The 19,209-nt window shown below is 47.9% G+C and overlaps 1 protein-coding gene across 1 annotated transcript in view; it reads left to right on the forward strand.

Annotated features, from left to right (window-relative positions):
• Window positions 1–10,231: 10,231 nt before the first annotated feature.
• LOC136604692 (lysophosphatidylcholine acyltransferase 2-like) overlaps window positions 10,232–19,209 on the forward strand; it is a gene marked incomplete at its 5' end in the record, with an annotated part of 48,470 nt that continues 39,492 nt past the window's right edge. Inside the window, one exon of the mRNA XM_066588916.1 lies at window positions 10,232–10,357. Coding sequence (XP_066445013.1) covers window positions 10,232–10,357 — 126 coding nt within the window. The remainder of the gene's footprint in view (window positions 10,358–19,209) is intronic.

The raw sequence follows: 19,209 nt of genomic DNA on the forward strand, positions 1-19,209 counted from the left end.
GAGACGGAGGCACGAGCGGGGGGCTGAAGGGGACAGCGGAGCAGCTCAGCAGCCGATACCAGCGCCGAAGCAGGTGCGGGGGCAGCAAGGAGAAGACCGGAGCGCAGTAGCCGGCGCCAAGAGGCCACCAGGAGTCCAGCGCCAGCAGCAGCGGAGGGGACCAGAACAGAGCAGCTGAGACAGGAGGGCAGAGTGAGCGGCCGCCGGGACAGCGGGTGACGTCACCAGGAGGAGTGGAGGAGCTGATAAGTATCTTCTGTTTGTGCTTGTGAGCTAAGTGTGTGTCTTCTGTGTATCTGGTTATTTGTGTCTTCTGTGTGTGTGTGTGTGTCTGGGGGTCTAAGTGTTTGTGAGGGGGATAAAAAAAATAAATAAATTTGTGACCAGTTGTGCATAAGTCTCAGCGGGTAAGAGGTTGCGTGAGAGCGGCAGCGTGAGTAGTTGCACAGAGGCAGCAGCGGGTGAGCGGTTGCAGCAGCGGGTCAGCGGTTGCAGCAGCGGGTCAGCGGTTGCAGCAGCGGGTCAGCGGTTGCAGCAGCGGGTCAGCGGTTGCAGCAGCGGGTCAGCGGTTGCAGCAGCGGGTCAGCGGTTGCAGCAGCGGGTCAGCGGTTGCAGCAGCGGGTCAGCGGTTGCAGCAGCGGGTCAGCGGTTGCAGCAGCGGGTCAGCGGTTGCAGCAGCGGGTCAGCGGATGCAGCAGCGGGTCAGCGGATGCAGCAGCGGGTCAGCGGTTGAGCGGTTGCAGCAGCGTGTGAGCGGTTGTAGCAGCGTGTGAGCGGAGTGTGATCAAGTCTATCTTCACTACTTCCACAAGTAAATTGTAGATCCCCATTAGGATGAGCTCCATGTCTGGCAATGTCATCCAGTGTGCTACTTGTGCAATGTATGCGGTCCTTGATCAGCCGATCGAGGGTGCATACTGTTGCGCAAGATGCGTGCACGTCGCACATTTAGAAGCCCAAATTCTGGATCTAAATGGGCAACTGGCAACACTGAGAGCCATTGACATCATGGAAAGGAGTTTGGTGCTCACTGAGCAGACACTCGCTGGGGTAGAGGCGGGGGCGGATGGTAGTACGGAAGTGCAGGGGGAGCAGGCAGTCAGCTGGGTGTCAGATAGAAGGAGGCGTAGAGGGAATAGATCCAGGGAGGCTGGTCCTGAACTGGCACAACCCAACATGTCTGCAACGTTGGCAGATGAGGGCGATGCCATTACAGAGCCAGCACCGCTGCAGCACGACATGCCCTCTGAACGCCAGGGGGATGACTGCTCCAGTGAGACGGGGACGGGGAGCGCAGGGCAGGCTAGACAGGTTCTAGTGGTGGGGGACTCAATTAGGGGGACAGAGAGGGCAATCTGCCATAAAGACCGGGATCGTCGAACGGTGTGTTGTCTTCCTTGCGCTCGAGTTCGACACATCGCGGATCGGATTGACAGATTACTGGGAGGGGCTGGTGAGGATCCAGCGGTCATGGTGCACGTTGGCACCAATGAACAAGTTAGAGGTCAATGGAGGGCCCTCAAAAATGATTTCAGGGACTTAGGGTCCAAGCTTAGGGCGAGGACCTCCAGGGTAGTTTTCTCGAAAATACTACCTGTACCTAAAGCCACACTAGAAAGGCAGCAGGATCTTAGGGAGGTAAACAAGTGGCTCCGGAGTTGGTGTAAGAAGGAGGGATTTGGGTTCCTGCAGAACTGGGCTGACTTTGCTGTCGGCTACAGGCTCTACCGTAGGGACGGGCTGCACCTTAATGGGGAGGGTGCAGCTGTGCTGGGGGATAAGATGGCTAGAAGGCTGGAGGAGTGTTTAAACTAGGGACTGGGGGGGGGGTAAAATGAGAAATAGTGGGGTAGCCAGTGTAACTAGCGATCCGGGTCCAAGCAAAGGGAATGGGGGTCGAGCAGGGGGTGGGGTTAGTACAGATAGAACTGATAGATCAGCCATAAGTACGAATAGCAACAAAACAAATTTAAAAAACAAAAAAAATGCTATAAATTGTATGACCACAAATGCAAGAAGTCTGATTAGTAAAGTGGGCGAGCTTGAAGCGAGAATGACTGATGAAAACTATGATATAGTCGGAATTACGGAAACATGGCTTGATGATAAGTGCGATTGGGTGGTGAATTTGCAGGGGTACAATCTCTTCAGAAGAGACCGAAGGAACCAGAAAGGGGGAGGGGTATGTCTGTACGTCAAATTGAACTTGAAGCCGAGGCTACGGGAGGATATACAGGTAGGAGACGAACAGGTGGAATCTCTGTGGGTAGAAATACAGGGAGGAAAAAATAACAAAATCCTGATAGGGGTCTTCTATAGACCACCAAAAGCAACAGAAGAAACTGAAAACTTACTACTAAGGCAGATAGAAGAGGTGTCAAAGCGAAACAAAGTAATTATCATGGGGGCCTTTAATTTTCCAGATAAAACATGGGAGAACGAAACCTGCAAATCTCACAGGGGTGATAAATTCTTGAGAGTAATTAAAGACAATTACCTGAACCAACTTGTGCAGGAACCGACAAGAAGGAGGGCCATTCTGGACCTAGTACTAACCAACAAACCGGAACGTATAAAGGGGGTGCAGGTTGAGGGGCACTTGGGGAACAGTGACCACAATATAATCAACTTCCAGCTGTCAATCAATAGGAAGCCTTATCAGGGAGTGACAAAGAAATTAAACTTTAGTAAAGCAAAATTTGATGAGCTTAGAACTACTATCGGTAACATTAATTGGGACAACATCCTGAAAAATATCAGTACGGAGGACAAATGGGAAAAGTTCAAAAGAATCCTAATCGCCTCATGTGAACAGTTCATTCCCTTTAAAAATAAAAGAAACTCAACTAAAAGAAAACCAATGTGGCTCGACAAGACGGTAAGCGGGGCAATAAACGAAAAAAAGAAAGCGTTCAAACTACTAAAGCAACAAGGCAGCGAAGAAGCGCTAAAAACATACAGGGAAAAAAACGAAATATGCAAAGATACGATCAAAACTGCCAAGGAGGAAGCAGATAGACGGATCGCCAAAGAGAGCAAAAACAACCCAAAGCTATTTTTCAACTACATTAACAGCCAAAGGATTTGCAGGGAGAGCGCTGGCCCTTTAAAAAACAATGCAGGAGAAATCATTGATGATGACGACGGGAAAGCAAATCTACTAAACAGTTTCTTCTCAAGTGTATTCACAAAAGAAAAGGAAATGCCACACGAGATGCAGGGGAATAAAACGAACCCCTCACAAAAGATCTCATACCTAACGCAGGAGGAGGTGCGGAAGCGGCTAAAGAAAACTAAAATTGATAAATCGCCGGGCCCAGATGGATTACACCCAAGGATACTAAGGGAACTAAGTGACGAGATAGCTAGGCCACTATACCTAATATTTCTAGACACTATCAAGACCGGTGTAGTACCATTGGATTGGTGCATTGCCAACGTGGTTCCAATTTACAAAAAAGGGAGCAAAAGTGAGCCTGGTAACTACAGGCCAGTAAGTCTCACTTCAGTAACGGAAAATTTTTTCGAGGGGATTCTGAGAGACGCCATCGATGAGTACCTCAAGGAGAATAAGGGAATAACTCCTCACCAGCATGGATTCATGAAGGGTCGCTCATGTCAGACAAATCTGATCAGTTTCTACGATGAAGTAAGCTCTAAGCTGGACCAGGGAGAATCTATTGATCTTGTATATCTGGACTTCTCTAAAGCCTTTGACACCGTGCCACATAATAGGCTAATATACAAAATGAGGAAGCTCGGACTAGACGAAAACGTGTTTAAGTGGGTAAAAAATTGGCTCAATGATAGAAAGCAGAGGGTGGTAATAAATGGTGCGTATTCTGATTGGACCACAGTCTGATTGAAACACAGCTAGCGGGGTGCCACAGGGTTCAGTATTACGCCCCACTCTGTTCAACATATTTATCAATGACCTGATAGAGGGGCTGCACAGCAAAATATCCATATTTGCAGATGACACAAAATTATACAACATAATTAATGCAACGGAGGACAATGTGCGGCTACAAATGGACCTGGATAAGCTGGGGGCTTGGGCAGAAAAATGGCAAATGAAGTTCAATGTTGAAAAATGTAAGACTATGCACATGGGCAGGAGAAACGGATGTCACAAATATTCACTTAATGGGGTACCACTAGGGAAAAGTGATATGGAAAAGGATCTGGGGGTATTAGTGGATAATAGACTAAACTGCAGTAACCAATGCCAGTCAGCTGCTGCAAAGGCAAATAAAGTCTTGGGGTGCATTAAAAGAGGTATAGGGCCACTGTGGGGAACACTATTACTACTGGGGCCACTGTGGGGAACACTTACTACTGGGGCCACTGTCGGGAACACTTACTACTGGGGCCACTGTGGGGAACACTTACTACTGGGGCCACTGTGGGGAACACTTACTACTGGGGCCACTGTGGGGAACACTTACTACTGGGGCCACTGTGGGGAACACTTACTACTGGGGCCACTGTGGGGAACACTTACTACTGGGGCCACTGTGGGGAACACTTACTACTGGGGCCACTGTGGGGAACACTTACTACTGGGGCCACTGTGGGGAACACTTACTACTGGGGCCACTGTGGGGAACACTTACTACTGGGGCCACTGTGGGGAACACTTACTACTGGGGCCACTGTGGGGAACACTTACTACTGGGGCCACTGTGGGGAACACTTACTACTGGGGCCACTGTGGGGAACACTTACTACTGGGGCCACTGTGGGGAACACTTACTACTGGGGCCACTGTGGGGAACACTTACTACTGCGGCCACTGTGGGGAACACTTACTACTGCGGCCACTGTGGGGAACACTTACTACTGCGGCCACTGTGGGGAACACTTACTACTGCGGCCACTGTGGGGAACACTTACTACTTGGGGCCACTGTGGGGAACACTTACTACTTGGGGCCACTGTGGGGAACACTTACTACTTGGGGCCACTGTGGGGAACACTTACTACTTGGGGCCACTGTGGGGAACACTTACTACTTGGGGCCACTGTGGGGAACACTTACTACTTGGGGCCACTGTGGGGAACACTTACTACTTGGGGCCACTGTGGGGAACACTTACTACTTGGGGCCACTGTGGGGAACACTTACTACTTGGGGCCACTGTGGGGAACACTTACTACTTGGGGCCACTGTGGGGAACACTTACTACTTGGGGCCACTGTGGGGAACACTTACTACTTGGGGCCACTGTGGGGAACACTTACTACTTGGGGCCACTGTGGGGAACACTTACTACTTGGGGCCACTGTGGGGAACACTTACTACTTGGGGCCACTGTGGGGAACACTTACTACTTGGGGCCACTGTGGGGAACACTTACTACTTGGGGCCACTGTGGGGAACACTTACTACTTGGGGCCACTGTGGGGAACACTTACTACTTGGGGCCACTGTGGGGAACACTTACTACTTGGGGCCACTGTGGGGAACACTTACTACTTGGAGCCACTGTGGGGAACACTTACTACTTGGGGCCACTGTGGGGAACACTTACTACTTGGGGCCACTGTGGGGAACACTTACTACTTGGGGCCACTGTGGGGAACACTTACTACTTGGGGCCACTGTGGGGAACACTTACTACTTGGGGCCACTGTGGGGAACACTTACTACTTGGGGCCACTGTGGGGAACACTTACTACTTGGGGCCACTGTGGGGAACACTTACTACTTGGGGCCACTGTGGGGAACACTTACTACTGGGGCCACTGTGGGGAACACTTACTACTGGGGCCACTGTGGGGAACACTTACTACTGGGGCCACTGTGGGGAACACTTACTACTGGGGCAACTGTGGGGAACACTTACTACTGGGGCAACTGTGGGGAACACCTACTACTGGGGCCACTGTGGGGGGGGGGTCACTATTACTGCAGAAGCCACTATGGAGGGGTCACTATTACAGCAGAAGCCACTGTGGGGGGGTCACTATTACTGCAGAAGCCACAGTGGGGGGGGGGTCACTATTACTGTAGAGGCCACTGTGGGGGGACACTATTACTGCAGAGGTCACTGTGGGGGGGTCACTATTACTGCAGAGGCCACTGTGGGGGGTCACTATTACTGCAGAGGCCACTGCGGGGGGGGGGGGTCACTATTACTGCAGAGGCCACTGTGGGGGGCCACTATTACTACAGAAGCCACTGTGGGTGTCCCTTTGGGGGAACACTATTACTGCAGAGGCCACTGTGGGGGTCCTTTTGGGGGAACACTTACTACTTGGGGCCACTGTGGGGAACACTTACTACTGGGGCCACTGTGGGGAACACTTACTACTGGGGCCACTGTGGGGCGGGGGGTCACTATTACTGCAGAAGCCACTATGGGGGGTCACTATTACTGCAGAAGCCACTGTGGGGGGTCACTATTACTGCAGAGGCCACTGTGGGGGGACACTATTACTGCAGAGGCCACCTCTTTAAGACTCATCACATCCCCCATGTACTGTCTGCTGCTCCTCATCACATCCCCCATATAATGTCCTCTCACCTTATCCCATCCCCAATATACTGTCCTCTTCCTTCATCACATTCCCCATATACTGTCCTCTCCCCTCATCACAGCCCGCATATACTGTCCTCTCCCCCTCATCACATCCCCCAAATACTGTCCTCTCCTCCTCATCACATCCCTCATATACTGTCCTCTCCCTCATCACATCCCCCATATACTGTCCTCTCCCCTCATCACATCCCCCATAACCTGTCCTCTCCCCTCATCACATACCCCATATACTGTCCTCTCTCTCATCACATCCCCATATATTGCCCTCTCCCTCATCCCATCCCCCCATATACGGTCTTCTTCCCCTCATCACATCCCGCATATGCTGCCCTCTCCTCATCACATCCCCCATATACTGTGCTCTCCCTGATCACATCCCCCATATACTGTCCTCTCCTCAACACATCCGCCATATACTGTCCCATTCCCCCAATCACATCCCCCCGTATACTGTCCTCTTCCCCTCATCACATCCCGTATATGCTGCCCTCTCCTCATCACATCCCCCATATAGTGTCCTCTCCCTCATCACATCCCCCATATACTGTCCTCTTCCCCTCATCACATACCCCATATGCTGTCCTCTCCCCCTCATCACATCTCCCATATACTGTCCTCTCCCCTCATCACATCCTTCAAATACTGTCCTCTCCCCCTCATCACATCCCCCATATACTGTCCTCTCCCCTCATCACATCCCCCATATACTGTCCTCTCCCCTCATCACATCCCCCATATACTGTCCTCTCCCCTCATCCCATCCCCCATATACTGTCCTCTCCCTTCATCCCATCCCCCATATACTGTCCTCTCCCCTCATCAACCCCCCTATATACTGTCCTCTCCCCTCATCACATCCTTCAAATACTGTCCTCTCCCCCTCATCCCATCCCCCATATACCTTCCTCTCCCCTCCATCCCATCCCCCATATACCTTCCTCTCCCCTCATCACATCCCCCATATACTGTACTCTTCCCTCATCACATCCTTCAAATACTGTCCTCTCCCCCTCATCACATCCCCCATATACTGTCCTCTCCCCTCATCACATCCCCCATATACTGTCCTCTCCCCTCATCACATTCCCCATATACTGTGCTCTCCCCTCATCACACCCCCTATATACTGTCCTTTCCCCTCATCACATCCTTCAAATACTGTCTGCTCCCCCTCACCACATCCCCCATATACTGTCCTCTCCCCTCATCACATCCCCATATACGTCCTCTCCCCTCATAACATCCCCCATATACTGTCCCCTCCCGAATCACATCCCCCATATACTGTCCCCTCCCCTCAGCACATCCCCAATATACTGCCCCCCTCTCATAACAACCCCCATATATTGTTCTGTCTCCCCCTCATAACATCCTTCATATACTGCCCTCTCCCTCCTCATCATAGCCCTCATATACTGTCCTCTCCCTCCTTATCATAGCCCCCATGTACTGTCCTCTCCGCTCATTAGAGACCCCATATACTGTCCTCTCCCCCCTTATCACATTCCCCATAATCTGTCCTCACTCTCATCACATTCCTCATATACTGTCCTCTCCCCCTCATCACATCCCCCATATGCTGTCCTCTCCCCTCATCACATCCCCCATATACTGTCCCCTCCCCTCATCACATCCCCCATATACTGTTCCCTCCCCTCATCCCATCCCCCATATGCTGTCCTCTCCCTCATAACATCCTCCATAGACCGTCCTCCCCCTCATCACATCCCCCAACTACTGTCCTCACCCCCCTCATCACATCCCCCATACACTGTCCTCTCCTACCCTTATCACAACCCCCATATACTGTTCTCTCTCACCTTATCACATCCGCCATATACCATAATCTCCATTCATAATATCCCCTATACTGTCCTCTCTCCCCTTATCACATCCCCCATATACTTTACTTTCTTTCTTATCACATCCCCACATACTAACCTCTTCCTTCATCACATCCCCCATATAGTATGCTCTCTCCCCTTATCACATCCCCTATATACTGTCCCCTCCCCTTATCACATCCCCCATATACTATCCTCTCCCCTCATCATATCCCTTATAAATCACAATTATCATATACTGTCTTTTCCTTTCTCATCACATTTCGCATATACTGTCCTCTCCCCTCAATTACAGACCCCATGTTGTCCTCTCTCCCCTTATCACATCCTGCATATACTTTCTGGTACTGATTTACTTTGAGCCACTGGAAGTGGTGGATGTACACCACTGCTAGGCTGCTTGACAGCCTCATCACATCTCCCATATACTGTCGTCTCCCCTCATCACAGCCCCCATATACTGTCCTCTCCCCCTCATCACATCCCCCAAATACTGTCCTCTCCCCCTCATCACATCCCCCATATACTGTCCTCTCCCCCTTATCACATCCCCCATATACTGTCCTCTCCCCTCATCATATCCCCCATATACTCTCCTCTCCCATCATCACATTCCCCATATACCGTCCTCTCCCCTCATCACATCCCCCATATACCGTCCTCTCCCCTCATCACATCCCCCATATACTGTCCTCTCCCATCATCACATCGCTCATATACCTTCCTCTCCCTCATCACATCCCCCATATACTGTCCTCCCTCATCACATCCCCCCCATATACTGTCCTCCCTCATCACATCCCCCCATATACTGTCCTGCCTCATCACATCCCCCATATACTGTCCTCTTCCTTCATCACATCCCCCATATACTGTCCTCTCCACTCATAATATCCCTTATACTGTCCTCTCTCCCTTTATCACATCCCCCATATACTGTCCTCTCCACTCATAATATCCCTTATACTGTCCTCTCTCCCCTTATCACATCCCCCATATACTTTACTTTCTTTCTCATCACATCCCCACATACTAACCTTTTCCTTCATCACATCCCCCATATAGTATCCTCTCTCCCCTTATCACATCCCCTATATGCTGTCCCCTCCCCTTATCATATCCCCCGTATACTATCCTATTCGCTCATCATATCCCCTATACATCACAATTATCATATACTGTCTTCTCCTTTCTCATCACATTTCACATATACTGTCCTCTCCCCCCAATCACAGACCCCATGTTGTCCTCTCTCCCTTTATCACATCCTGCATATACTGTCTGGTAATGATTTACCTTGACGCCACTGGAGGTGGTGAATTTACACCACTGCTAGGCTGCTTGACAGCCTCATCACATCTCCCATATACTGTCCTCTCCCATCATCACAGCCCCCATATACTGTCCTCTCCCCTTCATCACATCCCCCAAATACTGTTTTCTCCCCCTCATCACATCCCCCATATACTGTCCTCTCCCCTCATTACATCCCCCATATTCTGTCCTCTCCCCTCATCAGTGAACAACTGGACGATTCTGATCCAGTCGTTCATTTTCTGCTTGCTTTTACATGGAACGATTATCGTTCAAAACCCCGCGGGAGAAAGCAAGCTACTTCCTAGTTGTAAGAGGCACAAGCTACTTACTATTGACATCGTGTGACATTAGGCCAGTCTGTTGGTTGAACGCAGATCTTAGGAGCGAAAATGTCCAAGTCACCTAAAAATAAAAATAAAAAGTGTTAGAATGGGAGTACACAGCTTTATTTTTGTGTATTGGATGTGGATTTGGAGCCTTCCTTAGCAGCTCCTACCATTAACAATGGTTTACTGTCTTTTGCAGGTCACTTGGAATACCATTCACTGATCATACCTATGAAGACTGCAGACTAATGCTAACAGCTAGAGACCTGACTTTACCCATGGAGGCTGGGCTTGTGGAGTTCACAAAAATCAGCCGGAAGTTTAAGTGAGAAGCAGTTGTTCCCTTTTTTTTGTATAAAAGTTGAATTTGAGTTCTCATTACTTGACTCAATTTGAGCTAGATGATGAGCGCAGGTCATCAAGATCTGCGCTCATTTAAATAGTCTTTACACAGGCCAATGCAGATTGTATGGGAGATGAGTAATCCTTAATACTACCATTCGACCCAAACACACTTTCATCATTGTCGCCACCTATTGATGCATGGAGGTGTGTTGCTGATTGATTTTTGTTAAAGGCTTCTGCAGGCGAGCGCAAGCGCAAATATGCATGCTCCTGCGCAACGTATTTGGGCAATGAAAGGCTTACATATCTTTTTTTTGTTCATGCGCTAGCAATACTTCATGCTGTCATCAGTCACCCAGCCCCCAGTAATCATCCATAAATAGTCCATATGTGTGGCCAACAAAATTGCACGACATCTGTGCACTGCGAGACACACCAATCTCACAAGAATATGAATTGCAGTGTGGGAAAAAAATCGTGGCATGCTCTAACTCCTCACACTCCTCAGAATGCATCGCCACAGCTTTAATGCCTCGCATTGCTCTTGCATTACATGCAATGTGCATGCGAGTGCGATGCAAGGTTGCCATTTAAATCAATGGAAAACGCTTCCGATCCTCTATCGCACCTGAAATTCGTGCAAGAGGATCGGAACTTCACCAATGTATTTATGCCTGAGCAATGCCTCATGAGTGCGGTATCGGGCAGCTTCATGGCCCGACGTCTCACTCGTCCTTGTGTAGGAAGTCTAATGCAAAAAAATAACATGGAAGTTTAAACAAAGCCACAGGTTTCTGAAAAAGTTTTTTTTTGTGCCGCTTGACTTTTCTTTTCAGTGTACAGATGCCTTGGTCTTAAGCTTGACTCTTAGCGCGGCACACCGTCATCACGTTGCATTATCAGGGTGGTTTACTGACACTTGGAATTGATTCTAATGGGTTTTGTTGTGTTAAGATAAGAGAACAATAGGTTTGTCATGGGCAAAAACTTCCCAAATCTTTGAATAAGCTCTTTGCTTTAGACCGCCTTCACACTGGCGAGAAAATCATGCGAGACGCACAAATATAAATCCCGTTCTTTTGAATTGAGTCCTACACATGAAGGATGTTTTCCCGCATGGCACCACAATGCACTGCAGGTAACCAACTGCAGCATGTTCTATCTTGCTGCATAAACTTACATAGCAGTCCCATTGTTTTCTATGGGGCCGGCGGCAGCATCGCACCACATGCTAGGCGCACACGATGCAATGCGAGGTCTCCCATTGAAAACAATGAGAGAAACTCTGCGATCCTCTGCCACGGCTATTAGCTATCCTCCGGCACGGCTACTTACCCGAAGTGATGCGAGGCGGTTTTGAGATAAAAATGCCTCACATCCGCGGGGAAATCGCATGTCGGTGAGCGAGTGATTCACGGCCCGATATCGCACTCGTCCGTGTGTTGTTAGCTTTTTTTTTTTTTTTAAACTTTGTCTTTATTAAGCGGGTCTGGACAAACATGTAACATTACAGTATTTTTGCAGGTTCTTTTTTCCGTATCAGTCTTGGCTGTCCCAGCCTGCATTTTTTATATTATTTATATTAAACTAAACAAAATAAAACAAAACATTGAAACAGACAGATTATATACATGAAATCTAACCTTTGACCCATTTTGACCACGGATATTTTTGGTCTACTGACCTGTATGTTGAGGATCTTCAAAGTTTTCGGAGGCCCCGCAGGCTATGGCACGATTTGTAGATCACCCTAAATTAGTGTGTCTCCCATTGCTATCTGTTCCTGGAACCAGCAGGTTTAGTAGAAGCAGTTTCTTAATTTGTCTTTTACCCTTTGTGGTAATAATTGAATGAAGCTCCCCCAGGTTTCAAAGAAGGTTTGTACCTTCTTTTCTTTGAAAAGTGAAGTTTCCGCCCAATCCATCTGGAACAGGAACGCTAGCTTGTCCAGGAACAGTCTGAATGGGGGCCCTGATGGTTGTATCCATGTTTGTAAAATGGCTTTTAATCCCGCTGCTGCTATGAAGTGCAGTAGTTTTCTAACGCCTCTCGAGCAGTGGTAGACTTCAGAGTCTAAGTAGCCAAATATTGCCCATGTTGGTTCTTGTGGGCAGAAGTTCGTCAGGTGTGTTTTTGTGTACTCTCCTATCCGTGTCCAGAAGTCCTGTATTGGGGGGCATGTCCATAGGTTGTGATATAAGTTTGCATATGGCGCCTGGCATTTGAGGCAATTTGGGGTGTCGTAAGTTCCTATTTGAAATCCCCTACTTGGGGTTATGTATGATCTGTGGGCAATTTGCAGTCTCATCTCCAGAAATCTGGCTGATGGTAAGTATCTGTGTGCTGAGGTCAGAGACTTCATTATCAATGTTGGTGTGAAATCAGGATTGTCCCTGGCCCACTTACCAACCCCCGAGTCAATGTCATCTTGCTCCCTCATATTTCTTATTATCCTGTACAGCTTGGAGATCATTCCCTGTGGGCCTGTTTTCCTAGCCGTCCATATGTCATTTGCTTGTACCCAGTCAGGTTCTCGAAGTCGTGGTATGAGTTCTGTGATATAGTGTCTGACTTAAAGGTATGAAAATAGTGGGATTTGGATCTCAGGGTATTTTTGTTTCGTTTCGTCATATGTTAGGATTCGTTTTTCCTCTGTGTGCAGCAGTCTGTCTATTGTGTATATTCCTTTGGTCTCCCATTCCGCGAATATATTATGGGGATTACCGTCTTGAAAGTTGGGGTTGTTCATTATCGACAGGTATGGCGATACTTGGGGTGATGTTTGGTTATCTTTGCGCAGTTTATTCCATGTTTTCCAGGCCGTTAATATCAGGGGGTTCTTTTTGATTTTTCCTGGGAGTTCTGCGTATGAGCAGTGGAGGATATTCTGGAGTCGTGTTGGGCCGGCCATTTCTTGTTCGAGTGGTTTGTTTGTGAAGTGTGACTTGGAATGAATCCAGTCATGAATGATTCGTGTTTGTGCCGCTAGGTTGTAGTCTCGTATGCTGGGTAAGTTGGTTCCTCCGTTCTCTCTGTGCTTATGTAATATTTTGAGCGCGATGCGTGGTCTTTTCCCTCCCCATATGAATCTCCTGTACAGATAGTTTATTTTCTTTATGTCTTTTAATTTTAGGAATATGGGTAGTGAGTGTAGGATGTATAATAGACGTGGAAATTCTATCATTTTTAATAGGCTCACCCTTCCCAGAAAAGAAATCGTGAAGTTTTTCCATGTGCTTAGGGTCGCTTCTAATTTTTTGATATGGGGATCTATGTTTGTGTTATATAATTTGGAAGGGTTTCTTGTGATTTGTACTCCCAAGTATTGTATTGCGTGTTTTTCCCACTTAAATGGATACTGCATTGCCCATGGGGGTTTGGCCTGTCCCCTAAGAAGTAAAGCCTCTGTTTTGTCTAGGTTTAAAGTGTAACCCGAGAGTTTGCCGATTTTTTCCACGTCCTGTAATAGGGGTGTTAGTGTTTCCCTAGGGTTGTCTATCACCAGTAAAAGATCGTCTGCAAATGCTTCTACTTTTATCTTTGTCCCTCCGCATGTGGCTCCTGTAAATAGCGTTGTTTGTGTCAAGTATCTAAGCAGTGGATCTATTGATAGATTAAACAACAGTGGTGAAAGGGGGCAGCCTTGTCTAGCCCCTCTAAATAAGTCTATGTTGGGAGTATTAAGGCCGTTGACTGTGAGAGTCGTGGTGGCCCTTGTGTGCATTGTGTCTATATAGTTCATAAAAATCTGTCCAAAGCCTCTTTTTTCCAGCAGTCTGTTTAAATATGGCCAGGCCATTTTATCAAAAGCTTTTTCTGCGTCCAGACTCAGCAGCATTGTAGTCTGGCTCTCGGGGTTTTGTGCTATGACCGTCGCCGCTATGGCGGCTCTGATGTTTTTTAAAGCACTTCTCCCTTGTGTAAAGCCTTTCTGTGCTGGATCTAGTATGGACGGGAGGATTAGCTGGAGTCTGTCGGCTAGTATTTTGGACAGGAATTTATAATCGCAGTTTAACAGCGCTATTGGTCTGTAGGATTTTGGTTCTGTCTGGTCTTTGCCCGGTTTGGGGAGTAGTATCGTTCTTGATACTCCAAAGTCCTCTGCTTGTGTGTCGTTTTTGTATATTGTGTTGTACAGTTGGGTCAGTACTGGCACCATATCTGTTATTAGTATTTTATAATATTCCGTCGAGAATCCGTCGGGGCCTGGTGTTTTTCCCCCTAGTGCCCTCGAGATCGCCCCTCTTACTTCTTCCTCCCGTATGTCAGCGTCTAGTAAAGATGTTTGTTCTTCTGTTAGTTTTGGTAGGTTCACAGATTCTAGGAAACTGTTTATGTCCTGCATGTTTGTTGGTTCTGCCCTGTATAGGTTTTCAAAGTATTCGTGTAGTATTTGAGTCACTTCTTCTTGTTTTGTTGTGAGGTTATCTCCATTGGCGTGTCTTAGTGCCAATATTGGTTTGTGTGGTTGTTTTTGTTTAGCCAGGTTGGCTAGCAAGCAACCTGTCTTGTTGCCCCACCTGTAGAACTTGTTTTTTGTTAGTTGTGTTTGCCAGTGTGCGTGTGTATGTACGAATGTGTTTAGTAAATGTTTTGCTGTGAGGAAGGTTTGATATGAATTATCGTCATGGGAGTTCATATGTTCTTTTTGTGCCTCCAGGAGGGAGTGATGTAATGTCTCGAATTCTGTTTGGAATTTTTTCCTCCTATGGGACAGGTAGCTTATGATATGGCCCCTCATCACTGCCTTCGAAGCTTGCCAAAATAGGTTTATGTCCTCTATATGGGCCCTATTGTCGTCTGCGTAATTATTCCAGTTTATTTTCAGGTATGCCCTGAAATCCTCTGATTCCCACAAAAATGAGGGGAATCTCCATATTTTGGTTAGCCTTCGCGGGGCTATCAGTTGTAGTTTCATTGTTATCGGTGCATGGTCACTGAGGGATATTGGGTGGATTATTGATTGGTGGTGATATTCAAAAGTGCTGTTTGATATCAGGAGAAAGTCTATGCGTGAAAATGAATGGTGTGCATTGGAGCAGCACGTGTATTCTTTATTGGTGGGGTTCAGGAGTCGCCACGGATCACATAAGCTGAGTTGTTCTTTTAGCGTTAGTAATGCATGTGTGATTGAGGTTGTTTGGGTGGATGGCCCTGTTCTGTCCAGTATTTCGTCTTGTACGCTGTTAAAGTCTCCTCCCATGATTATTCTATCGTTTAGATACGGTTGTAGTTTTTCTATTAGCGTGGCACAGAATGCCGGTTGATTTGTGTTGGGGCCATATACGTTCACCAAGGTATATATTTGTTCTTCCATTTTGATTCTCATTATTAGATATCTGCCCTGCGGGTCGGCTATATTTTGTAGTATTACATGTGGTGTGTTTTTCCTAATCAAAATGGCTACTCCTCGTGATGCTGATGTATGGGAGGCTGTATAACATGCGTCTATCCAAGGTGCTTTTAGTTCCCCTTTTCCCTCTTTTTTCCAGTGTGTTTCCTGTAAAAACACTATATCTGGTTTATATCTTTTTAAATGTGTGAGTACTTTTTTTCGTTTAATGGGTGTGTTTAGTCCGTCTACATTCCAGGACAGTATTTGTATCGTGGAGGGTGTTTGATATTCAGTTGTCTCTAAGTCTGTGGGCATATTGGTATGTGTCGGTTATAATTACCGTGGTTTTTGCCTCTTTGTTGTCGTCACATCCTTCGGTCCCAGCGAGCCGTGGATGCAACTGGGTGTTGATTGTGCCATGCCTGCGGGGCTCTCCGATCCTCCTTTCGGTCCGTTTTCTAAAGGTCAAATGGGTCAGAAAAAAAATAGAAAACATAAAAAACATGAAAAACATAGTTATAAACATATAAACTTTCAGTATTGAATTCTTTTTCTTTTGCATAACGGGTGCCACATCCACGATGTTTCGAACAGGGTCATAATAAAGAGCAACTATGCAGTTCCTTTTTTCCCCATCTTTCTCATCCCTGTTCTCCGTCTTCTTCCATGCGCAGATGTCTTCTGGCTTCCTCCGGGGTGTTGAATATTAGAGATTTATTGCCATCTTGGATTCGGAGCTTTGCCGGATATAGCAATTGGAAGCGTGTGTTTTGTTCATGTAAGGCCTGGCAGATTGGGGTAAATAGTTTGCGTTTTTGTGATACTGCCACTGAAAAGTCCTGGAACAGTAAGATCTTTGATCCTTGTATTATTAGTTCTCCTTGTCGTCTGTAAGCTTGTAAGATTGTTTCTTTTGTTGCCCAATGCATGTATTTTGCTATCACTGGGCGAGGTCTATTTCTGTTGTTACGCCCCTCCCCCGGGGGGCCAATTCTGTGAGCTCTTTCTATTGTTAGAGGGTCTTTAGGTATGTCGAGCTGGAGTACTTGTGGTAGCTCAGTAGTTAGGTAGGTTATAAGCTGGTTATTGGTTACTGTCTCAGGTATTCCCACAAAGCGAAGATTATTACGGCGATGTCTATTTTCTAGGTCGTCGATTTTCTCCCGAAGCATTTCGGTTTCTGACTGATTTCTTTGTAGCGAGGCTTCCAAGCTTGCTATGGTTTGTTCTGTATTCTGGGTTTTCGCTTCTAATTCCGTCAGCCTTTGGGTGTTGTCCGTGATTTGGGATAATGCTGAATTTATGGATTTATGCAATGCCTCTAATCTGTTATCAAATAGGGGGAGAAGCATTTTTGACACCTCTTGTGCCACCAGTGTTGCCTGGGTTATGTCCATGTTGTTATTCATTGGTTGGTCATTAGTTTGTATGGCGGAAGTGTCCATTGTCTCGTGGTCGGTGTCTGGTAAGACCGCGGTACATGGTGGGGGGGTTCTTCAAAGGGGATGTAGGTTGGTGTGTGCTTTTGCTTTCTCTTTCTTTGATGTTTTTGGCAGCTTTGTTCTTTTGTTGTCCTCCCATAGATGTTTTGTCTGTGTTTGGCTGGCGTGTTGCCCTTGTTGAGGTGCCTGCGTTTTTTTCGTTTAGATATTTGTCCATGTTTTTTTTTTTTGTTTTTTTTTAAGTCGAGTGGTTATGCGGGTTGATTTGCTGAGATGTCTTCCCTGTTCTTGAGGTTTTTCTGGTTTTATTGCAGTTTAATTTTGTTGTGGATGTGGCTTATCTTTCATTATCTATTGCTCCATCTCTGTTTGTCTGGGGTCTTTGGTTCGCTCCGCGACTAATGTTCCTGCTGGTTTCGTTTTGTCGCTTTTATCTCCCCCACTCCTGTTTTTGGTGTACTTTAATTATTCTGTTTTGTGCTGTCTGGGCTTTCTCTCCCCTCTTTTCCTTATTTCCCCCCCCCCCCTGTTGCTGTTTTGTTCTTTAGGGATTTGTCAGGGGTTAAATTCGAATGATAGTCCCTTGGGATCTTTTCTGTGGTATGTACTGGGTTTTGTGTTTTTCTTGAGGTTGGGATGGGGCTCGTGTGGTAGTTATGGTTGCCCACTGTTCTTGGGCTGTTTCCCCCCCCCCCCCTCTCTCTCTTTGAAGGGGATCTCTGTGCCTCTGTTGCGTTCTGGGGCCCTCTCTGCAGCGTTGGTGTGGCTGTGTGGTGTCTTCACACTTCTTTGCTGCCTCTCGGCTCCTTCCCCTGCCTGGTGTAATGGGCGGGGCTTATTGTGGGCATCGCTGTCGAAATTTAGGCTGTGGCTTCTGCTGCCGCTAGGCCGCTGCGTCCCCACAGGTTTTCGGGGGGGGTCGCCGGTTCAGGGGGGGGTTTCTCCGGTTGTCCGGGTGCTCTCCCGGGCTATTCTCCCCGTGCGGAGCTGGGCTATGTCTGTCACGGCCCGGGTGTTGTGGCGCGATGCCCGCTGCTGCCCGCTTTGGTGTTCCGGTGGGGTATCTACTCTCGGGGGGTCTCCCCTAGTCCTCTATGGCTTCCCGAGGTCTTCCCCCCTCTCGCGGCTCTTACCGGGCTTGGTCGCGGTTCTCGCGGCCGGAAATTTAGTCCGCGGCTTTGGGCGCGTCCAGGCCGCAGTGTCCCCGGCGCTCCCGGTATGTCTTGGGCGGGGGCCGATGGGTCTGCAGACCTTACCGGAGATCTTCGGCGGAGGTAAGGTCCCGGCTGGCTATGGGTTGGGCGTCCCGTTTCCTCGCCTCTGTGCCCCGGTTCTCCTTTCCCGCGGTCCGCGTTTGGAGGTTCACGGAGGATCTTCCGGGCCCCTTGCCGGTGTTGGGACTTCTGCCTAGCAAGCAGGGGAGATGTCCGTCCCTGCAGCTGCTTTTTTGTGGGTCACTAGAGGGTCCCGGTGTCTCTGGGAGTTGTGTCACGCAGGAGCTCTGAGAGACACGTCCTGCTTCCTCTGTGTCCTGGGCGGAAGTCCGTGTTGTTAGCTTTTATAGTCGGGGGATAGTTCAGGTATACACGCTGACTTTTATAGTCGGAGGGATAGTTCTGGTATACACACTGACTTTTATAGTCGGAGGGATAGTTCTGGTATACACACTGACTTTTATAGTCGGGGGATAGTTCAGGTATACACGCTGACTTTTATAGTCGGAGGGATAGTTCTGGTATACACGCTGACTTTTATACTCGGAGGGATAGTTCTGGTATACACGCTGACTTTTATACTCGGAGGGATAGTTCTGGTATACACGCTGACTTTTATAGTCGGGGGATAGTTCAGGTATACACACTGACTTTTATAGTCGGAGGGATAGTTCTGGTATACACGCTGACTTTTATACTCGGAGGGATAGTTCTGGTATACACGCTGACTTTTATACTCGGAGGGATAGTTCTGGTATACACGCTGACTTTTATAGTCGGAGGGATAGTTCTGGTATACACGCTGGCTTTTATAGTCGGGGGATAGTTCTGGTATACACGC

This window comes from Eleutherodactylus coqui, unplaced genomic scaffold (assembly GCF_035609145.1).
Source record: "Eleutherodactylus coqui strain aEleCoq1 unplaced genomic scaffold, aEleCoq1.hap1 HAP1_SCAFFOLD_256, whole genome shotgun sequence".
Classification (NCBI taxonomy): Eukaryota; Metazoa; Chordata; class Amphibia; order Anura; family Eleutherodactylidae; genus Eleutherodactylus; species Eleutherodactylus coqui.